Source organism: Staurois parvus, unplaced genomic scaffold, assembly GCF_062004578.1.
Source record: "Staurois parvus isolate SC_StPar_1 unplaced genomic scaffold, SC_StPar_1.0 ptg000025l, whole genome shotgun sequence".
Classification (NCBI taxonomy): domain Eukaryota; kingdom Metazoa; phylum Chordata; class Amphibia; order Anura; family Ranidae; genus Staurois; species Staurois parvus.
In genome coordinates, this window is record NW_028317821.1 from 19,550,808 (window position 1) to 19,571,907 (window position 21,100).

Here is a 21,100-nt window from a genome sequence, read left to right on the forward strand (position 1 = left end):
GGGTTGCCCCTAAAAGTCCTACCAGGCCTAAAATTACTGTGGGGTCTCTCCTAACCTTCCTATTAGGGGGGACCCCATGCTGTTTATGAACCACTTCCTGTCCGGCCATTGTATGTAAACAGCTGGATGGTGGCAGTGCAGGGGCGGGTGGCCGTTTATAAACGGCCTCCCCCCTCCCCGCCCCCTGCTTGTGCGTGCTCCCTGGGAACACGCAGCACCGCGATCCGGTGCCCGCTGTGCCCTCCGGACACAGTAGAACACCGATCGTTGTACGGGACCTCTGTACGAGGTCCCAATCATGTGATCACTGATTGGCCAATCAGTGATCACATGAAGAGTAGTAAGCAAGATGTCACTAAAATTTTATAAGAAAAACACTTTTTTTCAAAATTTTTGGCCATTTTCATTTATATAGCAAAAAAAATAAAAATCCCAGTGGTGAATAAATACCACCAAACTAAAGCTTTATCTGTCTCACAAAATGCTACAAAATTCATATGGGTACAGTGTTGCATGACCGCGCAATTGTCATTCAAAGTGAAAATTGGCCTGGAGAGGAAGTGGGTAAAAGTGTCCAGACTTGAAGTGGTTAAAAAAAAATTGAATTGAAAAAAAAAATGTCAGTCCTGCTGCAGCAGGTTCTATACATTGTACAGATGTGCAACTTTGCATTGCAGGTAGTTTTAGGAGACCTCCAAGGCATGATATTTAAAGGATTTTTTATTTTTTTACTTTAAGCAATAAAAAATGACTTGCCCTTTAAAAAATTGTATTTTTGTCAATTTTTTTTTCTTTTAACTGCTTGACCTTCAGAGGATTTACCCCCCTTAATGACCAGGCCTCTTTTTGCTACTCGGCGCTGCACTAATTCAACTGATAATTGCGCGGTCATGCAATGCTGCACCCAAACAAAATTTACGTCCTTTTTTTCACACAAATAGAGCTTTCTTTCTGTGGTATTTGATTACCTGTGCGCTTTTTATTTTTCACGCTATAAACAAAAAAAGGCCAAATATTTTGAAGAAAAACAATATTTTTTACTTTCAGCTATACAAAATATATAGTAAACTCAAAGTTGGTTATAAATTTAGGCCAAAATGTATTCTGCTACATGTTTTTGGTAAAAAAATCCCAATAAGTGTATATTGATTGCTTTGTGTGAAAGTTATAGCGTCTACAAACTATGGTATAGATACTGCAATTTACCCCATTTTTTTGCTATACAGCACTGCGTTAGTTTAACGGGCAATTGCGCGGTCATGCAATACGGTACATAAATGGAATTTACATCCTTTTTTTTCCCCACAAATCAAGCTTTGACCGCCTGTGTGGTTTTTATTTTTTGCGCTATGAAAAAAAAAGGCTGACCATTTTGAGGAAAAAAAACAATATTTTGGACTTTTTGCTATAAAACATGTCCAGTAAAAAAAAAAAAATTAAAAATCAAATTTAGTCATTAATGTCTGCAAAATGCATTCTGTGACATGTCTTTGCTAAAAAAAACTGGGATTTTTAGTTTTTTTTTATACTAATAATGGCGGCGATCAGTGACTTATGGTGGGACTGCGGCGGACATTCTGACATTGGGGGGTACTGACTTGGGGTCACTGACATCCCCAGTGACACCAATACAGTGATCAGTGCAAAAAAAAAAACACTGGCACTGTACTAATGGCACTGAGGAGGAAGGGGTTAAGTTTATTATTCAGGGAAAGAATTAACTGTGTGAGGGGAGTGTTTTACTAGGGGGCGGGGGGTGTACTGCAGGTAACACCACTGATCGGGAGAGAGAAACTCTTCTGTCCCGATCAGTGTGTCCTGGAGCTGTCAGGGAACTGACAGAAAGCACAGCTACTGCAGCTGTGCTCTCTGTCAGCGATTATCGCCGGGACATAGTCAGTAACGACCGGCTCTGAACCGGCGACTGACATCCGCGGCTGTGATCGGCGGGACAGGTAGGGCGGCGGCGCGCCTCGCACGCGCCCCCTACCTGTTTCAAAAACACACGTTTTAAAACGTGCTTTTGCCCAGCCGTATTTCTACAGTGGCTGGGCGGCATGTGGTGAAGCAATGAAAAATGACTTGCCCTTTAAAAATTGTATTTTTTTTTCATTTTTTTTTTCTTTTAACGGATTCATATCCCTCAGGGCAGTACCAGAGTCCCCCATAGCCCTTTTATGGCCAATAACTTGTAAATAAGCCTTAAAAATGGGCACTTTTGAATTTACAACTTCAAGTCCCATAGACTTGCATTCATTTCGAAGTTCGCAGTCGAACTTTCGTTAGGTTCGAATGTTTGACCTCAAACTGAACAGGGGGGTGTGCGGCCCATCACTAGTGGACATTCCTTGTGTGGCTTTTTTCACATGGGTAGCAAAGTGATGGCAAGATGGGTGCTAGAGTTGGCTTTTTACTGCCTCGCCCCGCCCCAACCACCCACCTTAAAGATAACCTACAGCCAGAAGGGGTTTTACACATGCTGCATTCATGATGCTTTGCAAATTTAAGACAGCTTGTCAAGTTGACCATTGGAAATGCATGTGAAATACACCATTTAAGTCATACGGCTGTGCTGTAACTGCAAGCTAAATGCTGGCCTTGCAATAGAGGCATGTTTGTTCTAGCGAAAATGTCTTAGCCAAAAATAAAAAAGGACAGGCATAAATGCCTCTTGAATGCCTGGAAGCCACTCTCTGAAAAGCAATCGACCAAGTGTGCTACAGCATGACATTATGCTTTCTATTTTGTCCTGTTTGTTCTACTGAACTGTTTCTATTCTTTTTGCAGATAATAATAAAAATATAGAATGATAATGTACTAAATTGTTCTGCAGTCAGTAAATGTACAACCAGCCAAGAATCTAATGTAGCACTATGCCAACACTGTTTTCTTCCAGGAAGCTGATTTCTTTGGAAAACCTGATCAGGACTACAAGGATCCTCCTTGTTTGGAAAACCTGATCAGGACTACAAGGATCCTCCTTGTGGAGTACAAATCTTCCTGCAGAGGGATCTCATCCAGTGCTGGTTTTCTCCCTTACTCTCACTGAATACACACATCAGCTGCCAGAAAAGTGAACTTCCACTAAATACACACATTGCTGCCAGAAAAGTCAACTGTAACTTCAACAATGTACTTTGGTCTAATATGGCTCTCGAAACAAGGACTCCGGAGTGGAGGAGCGAAAAGGAAAGCATTTACCAGTATTGGCTCTGTGCGCAGGACAGGTGCAGGAGCCTGGGGGAAAAGGGATCTCTCCCAACTTCACCGGACACAGTCTGTCTCATTAAGTTTCTGCAGACGCCTGGCCAGCCAATCCTACTCTACTGCGGACATTAGCTCTGCTCATTATGATGATGTGTTCCAAGCTTCAGTTCAGGAACCTGAGCAGGTCTGGGGCAGCGCAGCACAAAACATCACATGGTTCAAACCATGGAGCAAAATTATGGACAACTCCAATCCCCCATTCACAAAATGGTAAGTGCATGGGATCACAGAAGGCACTGAGATTTATCATCTAAAAGTATATGACCATAACAAGTTGTTTTAGAACTACAATAACCAGCATGTCCTAGCGGCATGGTTAGACTTCCATGTGAGTTATCTATAAATGTTTAGATTCCTGTTAATTGATACCTGTTGTCAACATAATGCAATGGTAAAGAAGACCCTTCACAGACATATCTCCCAAATTTCTGTAATGTGAAGGAGCGACACCTTTTAGCACAAAGCTGGACAACACCCCAGCACCCCCTTAAAGTTTAACTACAGGAAACACGGTTTCTTTTGCTTCTGTGTGTTTTGTGTTTGAGCAGCGTTAAAGTGGTTCTCGTGTCACCTTTGACAATTTAAACTGTAGCTGCTGACTTTTAATAAACAGCCACTCGCCTGTCCCAGGATCCAGCACTGTCCTCACCTGGGCCAGTTCTTCACTGGTCTTCAGTCCTTGGTGCCAGCAACCTAACTGTGGGCAGCCAGCTGTGACTGCATGCAGCTTCATAGTTGGCAGCCCACTGTGCATGTGTGTGCATATTTCCCAAATTTCTGAAATGAGAAAAGGGACACCTTTTAGCACAAAGTTTGACAACCCCCTCAGCCCCCCCCTCAAAGTTTAACTAAAGGGAAACCTTTTTTTGTGTCTGTTTGAGTGGAGTTAAAGTGGTTCTCCAGTCACCTTTGACAATTAAAACTGTAGCTGCTGACTTTTAATAAACAACCACGCACCCGTCCCAGGATCCAGCACTGTCCTCATCTGAGCCAGTTCTTCACCGGTCTTCAGTCCCTGGCGACCTAACTGTGGGAAGCCAACATGCAGCTTCACAGTTGGCTGCCCACAGTGCATGTGTGAGCCATGCTGCACTTTGTGAATGGTCAGGCTGTCCTCTGGGACCTGTGACATTTCCCCAGAGGACTGCGGGCAGGGAGGGGAAAAGGAGAACTTCTGCTCCGGTCGTCTAGGTGATCCAAGCGGAAGTGGGATTGATCCAAGCGGAAGTGGGATTAAGTATCTGTCAAAACAAGATATCCGATATCAACCCCCCCCCAAAAAAAATTGATTATTATTATTATACAGGATTTATATAGCGCCAACAGTTTGCTCAGCGCTTTAATAGATGACAGAGAAGGGGTAGAGGAGGAGAAACAACAGAACTTCCCCTTTTGAGGGAAGTTCTACTTTAAGTTGGATAAAAACTGTTCAAAAATCAGGTGGTTCAGCAGGAACCAGACAACTGTTGGTCAGTGTGTGTATAGTGGTCTGTTCGAGAGAAGTTGGTCTAACAACCAGCTTTTGTTGAAGAGACCTGCTGGAAAACCAGCATCTGATCAGTGCTCACAACCAGTGGCAAGGACCTGTTTGCACCTCATTGCACTGCGCCACCGTGCATTGAAGCATACTGCTGTTAGCCTCATGCACACTGGGTGTATAGCCCTGATGTTTAGGTGAGGCCGGAGGGCAAAGGCGCATTGTCCACCCCTGCTGCCAGCAGCCTGGCAAACTCTGAGAGGTTGCCATCTGCTGTGTTTAGATCAGGGGTGGGCAAACTTTTTGACTTGAGGGCTGCAATGGGTTCATATATTGGACCCGGGGGCCGGACCAAGAGTAGATGAATGATGTGTATGTGTCATCCATAGTAAGTATAGTAATATTCCCCCATAGTAAGCATAGTAATTAATCCCCCATATAGTAATTCATCCCCCCTATAGTAATTCATCCCCCCTATAGTAATTCATCCCCCCTATAGTAATTCATCCCCCATATAGTAATTAATCCCCCATATAGTAATTCATCCCCCCTATAGTAATTCATCCCCCCTATAGTAATTCATCCCCCATATAGTAATTCATTCCCCATATTAATTCATCCCCCATATTAATTCATCCCTCATATAGTATTTCATCCCCCACAGTACTATTCCCCCCCAAGTAGTAAGCCAAGTAATTCATCCCCCATATAGTAATTCATCCCCCATATAGTAATTCATCCCCCATATAGTAATTCATTCCCCATATTAATTCATCCCCCATATTAATTCATCCCTCATATAGTATTTCATCCCCCACAGTACTATTCCCCCCCAAGTAGTAAGCCAAGTAATTCATCCCCCATATAGTAATTTATCCCCCATATTAATTCATCCCTCATATAGTATTTCATCCCCCACAGTACTATTCCCCCCCAAGTAGTAAGCCAAGTCCCCCCTGTGTCAATTCACTTACCTTTGCTCCGCGCGTTCCTCTCGCCGTGTTCCCGCGCCGTTCCGGTCTTCAGGGCGGACTGTGAGAGGAGCCTAGCTCCCCTCACGTTCCTCACGCTGCCCCGCCTACACACATTCTGACAGCCGATGTTTGCCACGCTCTGCGGGCCGGATTAAAAGGTCCGCCGGGCCGTAGTTTGCCCATTGCTGGTCTAGATGGTCTTGAACAGTGCACCAAGTGGTGTTTATGCTTAGGGCAGTATGTACCAAGGGAAAGATACAGGCTGCTTGCATTTCAGGCATATGTTCATGAGCCCATACTACTCTAACTATACTAAGTATTGCTCCTTGCACCATCCAGCTGCATTTAAACCCTGGAGTCTCATACAGCGGGGTTTACCACCCAGTGTGCATGAGGGTTAAGGTAGCCCAGAATCGGCCTAATGCAGTATGCCTCCCCATATGGAAGAAAAATATATTTTACAAATTCTTCCCAAATATATTTACATATATGTGAAATACTACAATTTTGGCCATATTCAATATATTTAAAAAAAAAAAAAAAAAAAAAAATATATATATATATATATATATATATATATGTATGTGTGTAAAACACTGTAAGTTTATTACAAAATATATGAAAAATATTTTTAAAAATACATTTCAAATATACTGTATATCTTTAAAAATGAAAATCTACATTTTTAGAATGCATTTACAAATATATGTAAACATATGTTAAAATGACTTTTTTATATGTTCAAAAAAATCTGAAGAATATATTTTAAAAAATATATTTTAAAAATATCTTCATATATTTTGTAATATATAAAAAACACATTTCAACATTCCATATGTGTTTGTGTGTGTATGTATATGTATATGTGTGTGTGTGTGTGTGTATGTATGTATGTGTATATATATATATATATATATATATATATATATATATATATATATATATATATATATAGTTTTAAAATATACTGAATATGGCCAAAATTGTAGTATTTCAAATATATGTCAATATATTTGGGAAGAGTATTTTTAAAATATATTTCAAATCTGTTTTTCTTCCATGTGGGTCATTAAATAAAAATTTAGAGTTTGCTGCATTTTTGCAGCACAATGCAACACACATCATGCATTGCAGGGCATTGGGTGCCATTCATAATGCACATATGTGAATAGAAGTTAAGCACATGTGGGTTAAACCAATTTTTTTTGTGCATTAATTCTTATTTTTACTACTGCTTTTCTCTTTATGCTAAGTTTAAAAACATCAATTGAATGAAAGGATTGGTGATGTGAAAAAATAAAGAGTGACAACTGAAAGGGAAAGGGGGACAGTCACTGGAAATGAGGGGCAGTTTAGATCTATACAAAGGACCTCAGGAGACCAGGCAGGAAGAGATTGAACTTTTGGCAGTTGACAGTTCATGTGCTTGAGAAAAGCAATAGGAAGAACTGTTCAGCTCATGTTCAGTCTTGTGTTTTTGTGTGTTGCATAACCCAGCCTGTATAAATAGTCCCATTCAGCATTTTCTCTAACCATCCTGCCGATGACGAAACAATTATATGATTGACTTACATACAAGTGTGAGATTTTTTCATTTGTTTTGTAGATATAAACCTTTCACTGTAGATTATATTGCAGAGCTTGTGTCCTATAAACAAGTCACCTTATGAGATTTGGCTTCCTGGATATACACACAGCTATCTGATATCACAAAGTAATCTCAAAGAACAGGTTGAGCTTCACAGGAGTGCAGGAATTTATAGAAACAGTTGTGAACTTTATGCTGATGACATATGGCCGATTATTTTGTATTTGTTTATTTTTTTTAAAGAACTTAACTGCTATAAATTGCTAGTGCCAGTGACTAACAGAAAATTGTAGCTAGTGATTTAATAGAGTTGTTGCGATTTACGACAGCATTGAGTTGTGCTCTGCTACAAATGGCTCTCCTTCAACAATTTATCTAACCATGGCAATTTCTGCAACATGTCAAAGTATTCAGAGCATCAGTTGATATGCTGATTAATCTTGTTCACTAAGAAACCGAGACTAGTAGCTTTTAACTGATGACACATGGGCAAGTTTCTTGCAGCAAGCAATTTGTTGCCATAAAATCCTATTGATCTCAATGGGATTACTAACAAGAAGTTCAAAAACTGTAAACTGATGCTGAAATATAAAAACTGTAGCTGCTGATTTTTAAAAAAACAGCTACTCACCTGTCCCTCGATCCTGTGGTGTCCTCTCCGCAGCCCGTTTCACTGGCTGTCCAGTGTTTCCATCACCAGCAGCTTCAGTGTGGGCAACCTGCTGTGACAGCTTGCGGCTTCACAGTTGGGTGCCCAATGCACATGCACGAGTAGCGCTGCACTTTCTGAATGATCCTGTAGTCTTCTGGGACCTGTCACAAGTACCAGAAGAATATAGGGAGGGAGGGGGGAGGACAACTTCTGCTTTTGATCGCCTAGGCGATCGCAGTGGAAGTGGGAGCGGGTACCTGTCAATTTAGGGTACCCACTCCCCAAAGGTGCCAATCCTTAATGGGGAGCAGGGGACCGGTCTTTAAAGTGGAACTTCCCCTTTTGGGTGGAGATCTGCTTTAATGCATTCTATGCATTAGGGTAAAAAAACCTTCTGTTGCAGAGGACCCCCCTCACCCCCTTATGCTTAACTGATCTCGATCCAGCGATGTGCACAAGAGCTCTCGCAGCTTTGCCCCTCATCACTGGGCAGATTGATAGCAGAGGGAGCTATTGGCTCCCGCTCCTGTCAAACAAATCCTATGGGGGGCAGGGACAAGGGGTTCTGTTTGTGTCAACATACACAGAGAGCGGGGCTCAAGAGCGAGCCCACGTGTGCCACCTTAGGAAGCTGTGCCAGCAATGCAGTCTCTAAACCTTTGGTGAAGGTGCTCCAACATTGGGCTGTGAATTATGAACTAGAGGTGTTTTTTTTTTATTTTCCATTTTTTGTTTTTGTTGTTTCATGCATCTAGTAGGGAAAAAGTAAAACAAAATATATTTTATTTGTTCACAAGTAAAGGTTCAGTAGTCAATAGTAACAAAAACATTATTTAACCTCCCTAACAGTATTCCCCAGTGTAGCTCGGGGTAAAATGTCAGTGCCAAAAGCGGTAACCCAGAGCTACACTCGGGCTTACCATGTGGCGCTGCATAGGGAGTCCCTGCACAGCTTACCTTGTCCTTCGCTCCCGCAACGTGTCCCCTGCAGCCTCCCCGGCCATCTCCTCCGGCCGATGCTGGCATCCGGCTTCTGTGTTCCAGTCCCTGTGATGTCGGGACGAACGGGCGCCGCCGGCGGCGGGAAATTTGAAAATTTTAAAAAATGTCATTTTTTTCAAAACACATTTTTCATAGTAAAACATTGCTGTTTCAACCCATTTCACATACATTTTCTCCCTAGTGCTTTGTCCTGTGCCCTTCCTGCGTTTTGTCTGTTCTTTCTGCCTGGAAACTGAGAAATGTCCATGGCGTCCAAAAAGTGTCCCTTTAGGTCAAAAGCGGGTTTAGATCAGCTAGAGAACAGCGATAGTAAATCAGAACCACTTGCAGAATTGAGTGATGATGATTCGTGGGGAAATTCGTCATCAGACACTGAAAACGATTTTGCGACTTTGCTCAGCAATGTACGAACTTGGCGCTATATTTCAAATTTCATTGTTTTCGGTTTGATCATATTATTGAATTACATGTATTATTATTATATTATTATTTTTTATGAATATTTATTAAATTATCATTTATGATTTCGTGTTTCAAATTTTATCATACCCGGGATGTTTAATAGACTCTTGCTCGGACAGATTTCAGTGAGTTATTCCTAAAAATTACAGCCTACAATAAAAAAAACTACATATTTCCATGCAAAAAAATGGTACCGCTTTCAGCACCAAAAATCTGAAATAATCAGACCGCTAGAGAGGTTAAAGTGATTGCAAAGACAGAATTTTTTTTTTTTTTTTTTTTTTTTAATAAACATGTCTTACTTACCTGTTCCGTGCAATGGTTTTCTCAAAAAGCCTACCTCACCCCCTGCTAACTTGCTGACCTCCTCCACTCTTCCTACCACTCCATCCCCCACAGCTATCTCCTCCTGTACCACTATCCCATCCCTTCTAGATTGTAAGCTCGAAAGAGCAGGGCCCTCAATCCCCTCATGTATCACATTGTATTGGTATTGTTCTGTCACATGTTCTGTCCCCTTTGTAATGTACAACGCTGAGCGAACTATTGGCGCTTTATAAATACTGTATAATAATATAATAATAAAATGCCCCCATAGCAAGCTGCTTGCTCTGAAGGCACTCGTGCATGCTCATTCCTGAACCCCGATCTGTGTGTCCATTGAGATCCTTCTCAGCCCTGCCTCCTCTCTCCTCACTGCCTGTGATTGACCGTGCAAGAGCCAATAGCTCCCGCTGCTGCTTCTCTGTCCAATGAGGACACTGGATCAGGATTGGGCTCAGGTAAGTAAGGCTGTTGGGAAGCTGCATGCAGAAGGTTTTTTACCCTAATGCAGGGAATGCATTAGGGTAAAAAAAACCCTCTGCCTTTAGAACCACTTTAATACTGTAAGCATTGATGTGTTGTGCCATTTTTGTTATTGAGGCTGTTGTATCTGGCCTTGGTGTTCAGTAATGGCCAGCATCATGGTCAACCAACTGTATTCTAATTCTGATCATGTCTTACAAGCTATTTATTATATTTTTATTTTATGAAAGCATCTTTTGATAACATCAAAGGCCCTGATTTTGGCTGGGGGGCAGTAAAAATAGGCAGTAGAGCTGCAGTTGAACTAGATGGAGCTAATGGTTGAATTAGTTAGATGAACAAGTCTTTTTTTCAACCAGACTAACTATGATTTTTCTGTCCCTATCCTCTCAGCTACATGTTACCATGTTATTGCAAACTGTTGCAGTCTTGGTGCAGTGTGGCAAAAATGATAGAGCAGGTCACTGCCATCAAATTTGACAAATTCAAGTGAGTAAGATTTTGCTGCAACTGCCCTGCATCCACCTGTAATGCACCTCATTGTGGCATGATGCTGCAGGCTTACAAGGGTTAAATCAGACATCTATGGAGTGATGTATTGCCTCCAAGCTGCTGATTACTTTTCAGACAGGTGCCAATAACAGGTATAAACTGGCCCTAATTGTTATCCTATGAGTGAGTTTATGTATTGGGGAACATTTAGACGTTTTGTATTTTTAAGTATAGAGATGAGTTTAAACTTCTGTTGGGGTGTTGCTATCTCCCAACTGGGGACATTTCCCCTTGCTTCTTATTTTAGAGAGACAGCAGACAGTGAGCGGGAATCCCTCTTTGACAATTGTCACTAGAACAGGCGATCCCAGTGAAGATATTCTGGGTTCTCCTCTGTTTTATGCACCAATGACAGTTATACATACAGTATGTACAAGTCTGATTCAAGTACAACTCATGGGTAAGTCTATTTCTCTTGGATTATTACTTTTGTGTGAATTTTATGCTATAAAATATAGTATTTTCTAAGCCTACTACCTTCAGAATGAACCTGCTAGAAAAGTTTGTTCATTGTGGTGGGAAATATTGACATACTCTATATGGCAAAATGTTTGTGGTCAATTTTACAAATGGAGATCACACCCTACTGGTATGCCAGCAAGGGGTGCAAACAATTTTATAAGTCCACAGAAGAATAAAGGCACTCCTAAAACTGCAAACATCAAAAGTTTATACTGTATATACAATTACAAAATAGCTTGAGTGTACAAATAATACACTCTAGCCCATAAAAACACTTAAGAACAAACCCACTTGTAAAGCATAATGGAGTACTCACAGTAAACTCTAAGCTGCCTTTGTAATACGTACAATATGTTTTTGCTATACCTAAGTCGAAAAAATAAATCAATAATTCCTTTCAGTCTCAGTAATGTGCAATGGTAGAAAGTAAAAGCATATCAGAGCTGAACTAAAGAGGAAATAAAGATGAATTGACTAAAGTAGAAATTATTACAAATCCCAAGGAGGCAAAAAGAAGATTAACCAGTCAAGATATTGTAAGTAAAGCAACAAACCCATGCTCTATACGTATTATAGAGGAGCTTCAGAAATTTATGGGCATCTGACCATTACACCTACATGAGTTTGATGGACATCCCATTTCAAAACCATGGACATTAATAAGGATCTGGCCCACTCTTAGCAACTATAATGATCTCTAATCTCCTGTTAAGGCATCCTCCAAATATTAGAGCGTTCCTGTAAATATGTGCTCATTCTGGCAAAAGACCATTTGTGAGGTCTGATGTTGAGTAAGAAAACACGGTTTACAATTGGCCTTTCAATTCATCCCAAAGGTGTTCCATAGATTTGAGTTCATAGTTCTGTGCAGACCATTCAGATTCCTTCACACAAAACTCATAAAACCATGTTCAACTGACCTGACTTTGTACACAAGGACATCTTTGTGGTGGAAGGGTTAGATAGAATGCCTCAAAAGGTAAATAACTGAAAACATAAAGGAAAAATAGGGGTACTATCATCCAAAATGATTGAATAATGGCAGTGGCAGCACAGTGGCTAAATGGTTAGCACTTCCGCCTGGCAGTACTCGGGTTGTTGGTTCAAATCCTAGCCACGGCACCACTTGCCTGGAGTTTGCATGTTCTCCCTGTGCCTGCGTAAGTTTACCCTGGGTGCTCCGGTTTCCTCCCACACTCCAAAGACATGCTGGTACGTTAATTGGATCCTATCTAAATTGTCCCTAGTATGTGTATGTATGAATGTAAGTTAGGGACCTTAGATTGTATGCCCCTTGAGGGTTAGTGTCAGGAATGGGCTCAGCACAGGTGGTGCTGGGGCTCACCTGCCTTGTGGGCTGCAGTACCAGTGCTGGCCAGCGGGTGCTCTCGGCAGCCAGAATCTCACTCCTGCAATCAAGCCATCACCTGAGGCTGATTGCAGGAGGTGTATTTAAGCAATGGCCAAGCCTGCAGTCAGTGCCTTGGTGTTTGTTTCCCATGAGCCCCTGTACCTGGTCCTGTCGTCTGCCTGCCTGCTTGCTTCCCCTGCTTGACTCTGACATTGATCGAACTCCGCCTGCACTGACCTCGGGTATTCCTGACCTTTCTCCTGCCTGCTCCGTTTGTACCTTGTCTGCCTGATTGTTCCTGACCCGGCCTGCCTGACCACTTTACCTCTCCAGCCTGACTACACCTGTCTGTGTTCCTGAACATACTGACATTAGTTGGAGGTTTGGTTTTGTTTGTACTGTGCGTTGTATACTTGTGTAGTTCCTAATAAATTATATTCTTATACATCACTCCTGAAGCCTGCGTTTCCCTGTGTCAGTCCACACACCTCTGGTCATACCCGGATCCCTGACAGTTAGGGACTGATGTGAATGTACAATATATGTATGTAAAGCGCTGCGTAAACTGACAGCGCTATAAAAGTACCTGAAATAAATAATAAATTGAATAACAAATTAAGAAAGGAGGACCCCAGACTAGAATAAATGGACTTACTTTGGAATCCATAAACTACACAATAAGATAAAAATAATATATTTATTGGTACAAAAATTCAAAAATCTCTTTCACATGTACATGAATCCATATATTAAAACCCCATGAAATAGCAGCATGGTACAATAAGGTACATGAGTCACAAATATTGCACTTTCACACCCCTAAGATGCTGAAGAACATGGGCAGTACAGTGGCTAAATGGTTAGCACTTCCGCCTGGCAGTACTCGGGCCGTTGGTTTGAATCCCAGCGACGACACTACCTGCCTGGAGTTTGCATGTTCTTCCTGTGCCTGCCTGGGTTTCCTCCGGGTACTCCGGTTTCCTCCCACACTCCAAAAGACATGCTGGTAGGTTAATTGGATCCTGTATAAATTGTCCCTAGTATGTGTATGTATGAATGTAAGTTAGGGACCTTAGATTGTACGCCCCTTGAGGGTTAGGGACTGATGTGAATGTACAATATATATGTAAAGCACTGCGTAAATTGACGGCGCTATATAAGTACCTGAAATAAATAATGGGGGTGATGCTTGCTCCTGTACATGTTTCATGAATTTTGTCCGCTTCTTCGGGAGGAAAAAATCTGAGTTTAGTCTGAAACAAGACCATAGTGATCAGAAGTACAGTGCAGTAAATATGTTACACTAAGATTAGTGTAAGATTAATCTTCCCCATAATGTTGCCACAAGGTTGAAAGAGCACAATGTCTAAAATGGATTTGTGGATATGGATGAATGGATATGCTGTAGCAATAAAATGAATCTGGGGTTCCCTAGAGAGATTTACCTTTACCTTCTGTCCTGCTGTTTTCCAGACAGAAAGTGAAAGAAACTCGCCAACACACAAAAATATAACACAACATTTTTTCTTCTCTCTCTTTCTCGCCTTTTTCTTCTTTATCTTTTTGCCTCTAATCACCAAGGTGACTTGAGTACCCTTCTGGGATCACTGTGATTGTCTGGATGCTCCCGGAAGGCATACTTTTATTTCTTTCTTCTTCTCTCTGTTCATCATATTATGGTCATCCAGGGCATAGAACAAATGAGCTTAGCTCAATTTCCTGACTGTTATCCCCATGCAGCTAGTTCTGTCTCAATGCTAAAAAAAGTCAATGCTGGAGTCCGTAGATCAAAAGAGTTTACTAAAAATCAAGCGGTCCAATATACAGCAGAAAGTGATTGTGTTTCAGCCTACAAAGCCTTACTTTTGGGGAAAGGCTGAACCCTGTAAAATTTTTATTGCTGCTGTGTCCCTGTAGCATATTTTCCCTCACCTCTTGTTTGGTTAAACATTGTCATCTGGAGAAAGTGAGGGTGAATCTCTTTTTGGAGCTGCAGTTAGTAGTAATACCAGAAAGGAGTTTCAGTACTTCCCCACTCTATACAAAACTAAACAAAAAAGATTGACTTGAATTACTGTTATTTTATTTATTACATTCATTAAAAGTTCACCTTTTTGGGAAAAAAATAATAAAAAGCAAATTTTTTGCAGGAAAAAAATGTGTATTTATTTGTAGTGCTATCCCCTTGAGAGCCGCTGGTTTTGGGTCCCCCTGTACTTTCTGCACAGCCAGGCAACGTGCATTTTGCACTCGTATCCAGACAAAAGAAGCAGTCCATGGGCTTGTTTTATTAGGAAATTTAACTTGGATAGGGAAAAGGAGTTATGGTATGCTCATCTTGATTGCAGTATAACAACTGAAGACAATTTTCTTCTCTAGAAAAAAACAAAATTAGCAGGTGAATGACTGACTGACTGTGGTCCAGCTGGAACCCTGTCAGTCTACTTAGCAACTTATATCAACTTGCAGGAGCTCTGTGTCCCCCTTGAATGAATGTTAGCAAAGTCCCAAATTGTAGGAGCTCTAAGTCCCCTAAGTGAACAAAATACCAGCCCATCTAGCTGTAGAATCTGATCCCAGGACAAGGAATTGGGTAAGCTATGAACTGTCCCCTGAAGACTTGCCAGAGCTTGCATCCAACAGACTTCTCCCTTCTAGGCCCTGGGGGTGTAGAGGTACTCACACTGTCCTTGTCCTGCAGCTGTGGATATAATTGCTTTCAGGCCTTTGTAGCTGGATGGTTCCTCTCCAAACTCTTTGCAGGCTGTCCTTCCCCCAGTGGACTGCAGCGCAGTGGAGCTCCCACTTTCAGCTTTCCTTCTCCAGCTTCTGGCCTCCAGCCTAGAATCAAGACCCCCCTTCTTCGGGCTCCTCTCCCAGGCTATACAGCGGCACCTCTCAGCCCATCAGCAACCCTGCAGTCCATTCAGAACTACAAGCAATCGAATAGTGACAGTGGGCGTAGGGAGAAGATCCTCGTCACTTGGGGGGGGGGGGGTAAGGTACTAAATACAGGTGGAATATGTAAGTGAACTTATCTTTTAAATAGTGCTGGCAATTTTTGCCACATTTTACATTAGTCTTTGTCCTCAAGAAGCTTACAGTCTAAGGTCCCTATTTTGCATGTATGCATACACATACAAGGGACAATTAACATACCAGCACATCTTTGTTGTGTGGCAGGAACCTGGAGGAAACCCATGCAAACACAAGGAGAACATGTGAGCTCCATGCAGATAGTGTCTAGACTTGGATTCAGACCTAGTGCTGCAAAGCAAAAAAGCTAACCAGCAGGAGCGGACTGACAACTCATGGGGCCCCCGGGCAATAGAGGATCATGAGGCCCCTGTGTCCTTGACCAAACTCAATAAAGCCTATGAAAAAGGTACCAGGGGCATCTCATGGGGCCCCCTACTGACCCCGGGACCTCGGGCAGTGCCCGAGTTTCCAAATGGTCAGTCCGCCTCTGCTAACCAGTATCCTTCATTGGAAACATTTGAACTTAATACCTTGAAGGGCATCCACATAGGTTGGTGTGATCATCAGGAGTCCATAAACATTTGGCCATATAGTGTGTGTATATAGAACAGAGATGTTCTATGCGATGTTAAGAAAAAGGCCTAATGAAGTGTCTATACAGCTGTGATGAAGGGAGACTTAAACCTACTCTGAAAGTCATTAGTGCAACAGGGGCGATAATGTGATAACTTGTAACAGGCATTTCCAAGATGTAATGGTGTAAAGCTTTGTGCACACAGATAGCGAGAGGCTGAAAATAGTTTGGGTGTAAAATTCTGGGTGTTTTAAGGTGCCCGGGGAGACTGCACAGGCAGTCTCACATTTGGGAAATCAGTCATATGCACATGAGCAAGTAAACGCTGATGCACTGGAGCTTACAAGTGAATGGGTGTTCGAATGCAAAACGTCTGTGTTTGGGAAATACAGTATTGTCACTTGCATGGGTAAATACAATGATTCTCATGCCCAGCATATTTTCAGCCTCTCATTGTCTGCAGGCTATAAGATGCTAAAAAGAAAGAAAGCTTTCTAGACATTACTCAAATAACAATTTGCCAGTTCTTTCATGAATGCACATTAATCAGTACTATCATGATTAAGAAATTTTTTATTTCCCTTCCATAAATAATATTGTATTCATTTGAACTTGGAAGGACTTGGACCACTCCAGGAAGAGCAAATTCCCTAATACAGCTCCTCCTTCGCTCATCATGGTCCTGTCCTGTTCTGGGAGTCTCTAACTACTCTCTGTGCTGGACCAGCTCCTCCGATCCTCTGCTCACCTCCAAACATAATCTTTTATGCAGCTGCTGTGGAACGAACAACGGGAAATACTAAAGAGTTTTATTTGAGTGACTGCTCGGAGTCTACTGGGACTGCTGATATCACATCCAAGATGATGGTGGCATATAGTAGCAGTCTCAGGGCTTTTGGATGTCCACACATGGAGACTTTTACAGGTGAATAGGATGCGTAAAAGATGTTAAATGCACATATGATCTTATAGGAAGATTTCTGTTGAAACTGGTAGTCTTGCTACAGAATCTCTTTAATATACCCCTTAATAAAAACCAGTATGTATCACGTACTCCCTGGTTTTGGCCAGCAAGTATAAATAAAGTATGCCTTGAGAGCTGAATGTGTTTTAGATGTTCCTTTGCAATTGTCCTTTTTAAATACTAAAATACATCCTTTTAAATGTATAGCTCTTTGTCCTGATATGATGCCAAATAGAAGTATCCGCTGGGATATAGCATACCACTGTTTAAGAAATAGAGTTTCGTAGTTACTGCTGTACACATACAATTGTCCAGATCTTCTGTATTCTGCATACAACACTGGAATATGTTATATGTAATGCAAATCCAATTGACATGAGACTAGAGGACGTATATGCATAAAGAGCTGTCCTCAACTATTCTCTTTAATGAGCTGTCTTAGAACCAGGAAAGCGGAGACACTTTCTGGTTGTCTGTTAACATATATAATTGTATGGTATTTTCAAATTTTTTTTTTCTTTTTGAGCCATGACATACAGGAGCAATTCTAATGCTATTAAATATGGAAGCTGCAGAAGGACCGCTAAAATTTTAATGAGCATGCTGCCTTTCAAATTGTTAATCAGTTACTTTAACTTCAAATGTTTCAAAATATCACATGGAGACTCTAAAGGCAATCTGTTACACAGCTAAGTACCGGTCATAGCAATCTATAACCCCCAAGCCACAAAATTGTTCCAGAGTAGAAGCATCATTTTTTAAGCTCAATGGTTTTACTTTACTGTCCAGGAACTGTTGCATCCAAGGATTCCGAGGCTGATTACTGCTATCAGGGGATTCTGAACAGGTCCCCATCTTCATTAGGTGTATGAAAACCTGTTTCAAAACCAAATGATGTGGTCTTGCTTTACAGGCTGCTTAGTTGTTCCAAAGTAGGAACATAACTTGTGATTGTAAAAGGGCAGCTTCACCTCTCTATAACTCAAGTGGCGGCATTATGGGACATCAAAGAATGGAAGTCGAAGAATAAGCCATAGATGTCATGCTTTCTAGTTCTAGGACAGGTGTGTAGTTTCATGGCAGTATCCCTTTAGCTTGTCATGAACTTGGGTCAAGCAGACTGGAAGTATAAAAAAAAATACATAAGCAGTAAACACATGTGAAAATGATCAGGAGGTTCAGGAATATAAACAGCGGAAGTAATGTACAAATCTCAACTGCTGTGCAGGAGATAGTAGAGACCTACCCAAAATAACGTCCACAGGAAAAGTCATGTTTTGAATAAATTTTACTTAAATCTCTGAATCTGACTGCTATGCCATGTAGCTTTCCCTAAACCACTGCATAGGCATGTTTGTTTAAAACAGAATCCCAGCCAAAAATAACAAGATAAAAATGAATAAATGAAAAAAACAAGAATTTTTTTTTCTTTGCCATGAGAGACCTTCAGTCTGATGACCAGCATAATTCAACCATCTCGCTCTCAGCCCAGGTCATCTTGGATCCTCTTCAGTTTGTGACTGCACAGTGAAAGGGGAAACAGCACAGTAATGAGCACATCTCTCTTTCAATCGGCTTTCTCCTCCTATCAGTGTGCCTTTCATCAGCACATGAAATGATTGACTGCTTATACAGCTTCTTACTCTCACACTCCATCTCTACTGTAGAGCACCTGCAAAAGGCTGATACCGCTCAAACTATGGTACTTACATTGGTTGTGTTAAAAGAAAAATACATTTATTGATGCACTAATGATTACAAATTTGCATTATTTGGTATACATCGTTTGGAATGTTTAGTTGTAGGCCTTGCCACAGTTTAGGCCAGAGTGTTTGTCCTCCTGGGACATACTTAAAAAATCTCCAATCCCAGATTCATACTTTTCAGTCCAGGAATTGTCCAACTCTCTGTTTTTGCATTAAAATCCTGGGTCTGATTGTAGCCTTCTTTGAGGCAGACCCATTTGCCTAGTTTCACTCCAGACCCCTACAACAGATCATCCCATCATCATAAGACAAGTTGGTTTTGTCCCAAGACACCGATTCATTTGTCATCATAGACTAGGTTGCGCTTGGCTTGGTGGCTCAAGAGTCCAGCCCTGGAATCAGGGAAGTTCTTCCTCCATGATTTCTGGAAGATACTCATGATGGATGCCTGCCTGCCTGCCTGCCAGGCTGGGGAGGCTGAGCAACATGTAGGTACAGAGGACTTGGTTGTCTTTTTTTGACATCGTAGAGCTTCAGGTGATTTGACTGTCCACAAATTGCAATGGTTCATATGGATACTGAACCTCCAGAAATAGATGCTGGAACCATCTACATTTTTTTTAACGTAGGGCCATGGCACTTCCTGTTTGATGTCACCAAAACCCATGATGTTCCTGGTCTGATGGCTCAGGAATCCAGCTCTGAAAATGGGGGGAAATATTTCCTTCCTATAATTTGGAAGATCCTCACAAAGATCTCCAGCCTATTGGGCATTGGAGGATCCTTGGGCACCTTTACAGTGCAGTTTATTATAATTAACATTCTACAGGATTTATATAGCGCCAACAGTTTGGGCAGCATTTTACAATATAATGAGAGATGATGAGAGTGCAATTGCAAAACAATAAGAGGGTTAAGAGGGACCTGCTCATAAGTTTTCAATCTAATAGGGTGGGATCGATCAGAGACAGATGATTTGATCCTCAGGGGAGTCATGGTGCCTGGTAACCTCCTGGAATTTTCAACATTTCAGTGGTCCTGCAGCACTGGACCAGCTTACTGGAGAATTGTCTGATCTGGATTCTGTAGGACAACAGCACAGAAGTTGTATATTTTTATGATCAGAGGGGAACCAAGTAAGATAAACTGGAACATCAGGTTCCAGTCTTGTGTGCCATATAAATTCCAGACGTGGACATTTGGTTGGCAGAATTCCTCAGCTGGTGAGATCTAGACCCTGGGGTGTAGTACCTACACCCTAGGGTGTCCCAGGACCTGTGTCACAGAAGGTGATACCTTAGGTGGAGCTCCTGGCCTTCAGATTTAATACCAAACCAGAAAAGTTTTGTCCAGAAACATGGATCCTCTAGCCGAAAAAGTGGATGTTCTGGTGCTTCTGTAAGATCACCCTGTTTTATGATGTTATGTTAACAGTCCTGGAGGATGATTATGGCAACTCCTGACAATTATTTATACTCCATTTCCTGATATTCTCGAGGATAATAAGTTCCCTCCCTAAATGTTGTTGGGTTTTTTTTGTGGTCATCTTCAGAATTACTGAGGCTCCTGGCAGTTTTTAAAATCTTTTGACTTCTGTTTCCTGCAGGTGGCAGCACTATTTCTTATGTGAACCTTCCTGAAGGATTCTAGGAAAATGTGTTATCAGGTAGCAGTTGTAATCAGGACTGTAAATAAAGTGATTCAATTGTAGAAACCACTTTTAGCTAATTAGAAGCCATCTCTTTCTGTTCTAGACTGGGGATGCAAGAACTTTTTTGTACCTGCTGACAAAGAAGTCATTATGTATTTTGTGTGTTCTTTCCTTTTTGACCCTTTTTGTTTATATAAAATTTTCAGATGTATTAGTCTATCATAAATAGAGTTTGTACAAATAAAATAATCTAGATACAGTATGTTCTCTGTAATTTGGTTATCTAAAAGGAAAGTTGAACATTAGCCAAATAAAATAAGCAAACCTGAACCAATATATAAATGTATGACTAAAGAGACACAGTTGATACCAGAAAGATAGCGCAAATTGCATGTAATAAAATTATAGGGAATAATAGTTAGCTAAAACTAGCAGAGCACACCAGAAATTGAGTGTCCAGGATCATGAAAATCTGAATTTGTGAAAATGCCATCATACTAGAAGAAACATTGTTTGTCAACCAAGTTTTCAGTTTCTGGAATTAATTTTTTCTAAAGGTGTTTCCATAGTCACCTTTATTTTAGCCCTTGTAAACTGCATGTGTAGGACAGTTTAACAGATGTCTGGTTTCC

The 21,100-nt window shown here is 41.3% G+C and overlaps 1 protein-coding gene across 1 annotated transcript in view; it reads left to right on the plus strand.

Annotated features, from left to right (window-relative positions):
- The first annotated feature begins 2,956 nt into the window (after positions 1–2,956).
- ACSS3 (acyl-CoA synthetase short chain family member 3) overlaps positions 2,957–21,100 on the plus strand; it is a 162,100-nt gene continuing 143,956 nt past the window's right edge. Inside the window, exon 1 of the mRNA XM_089652211.1 lies at positions 2,957–3,477. Coding sequence (XP_089508337.1) covers positions 3,131–3,477 — 347 coding nt within the window. The 5' untranslated portion in view covers positions 2,957–3,130. The remainder of the gene's footprint in view (positions 3,478–21,100) is intronic.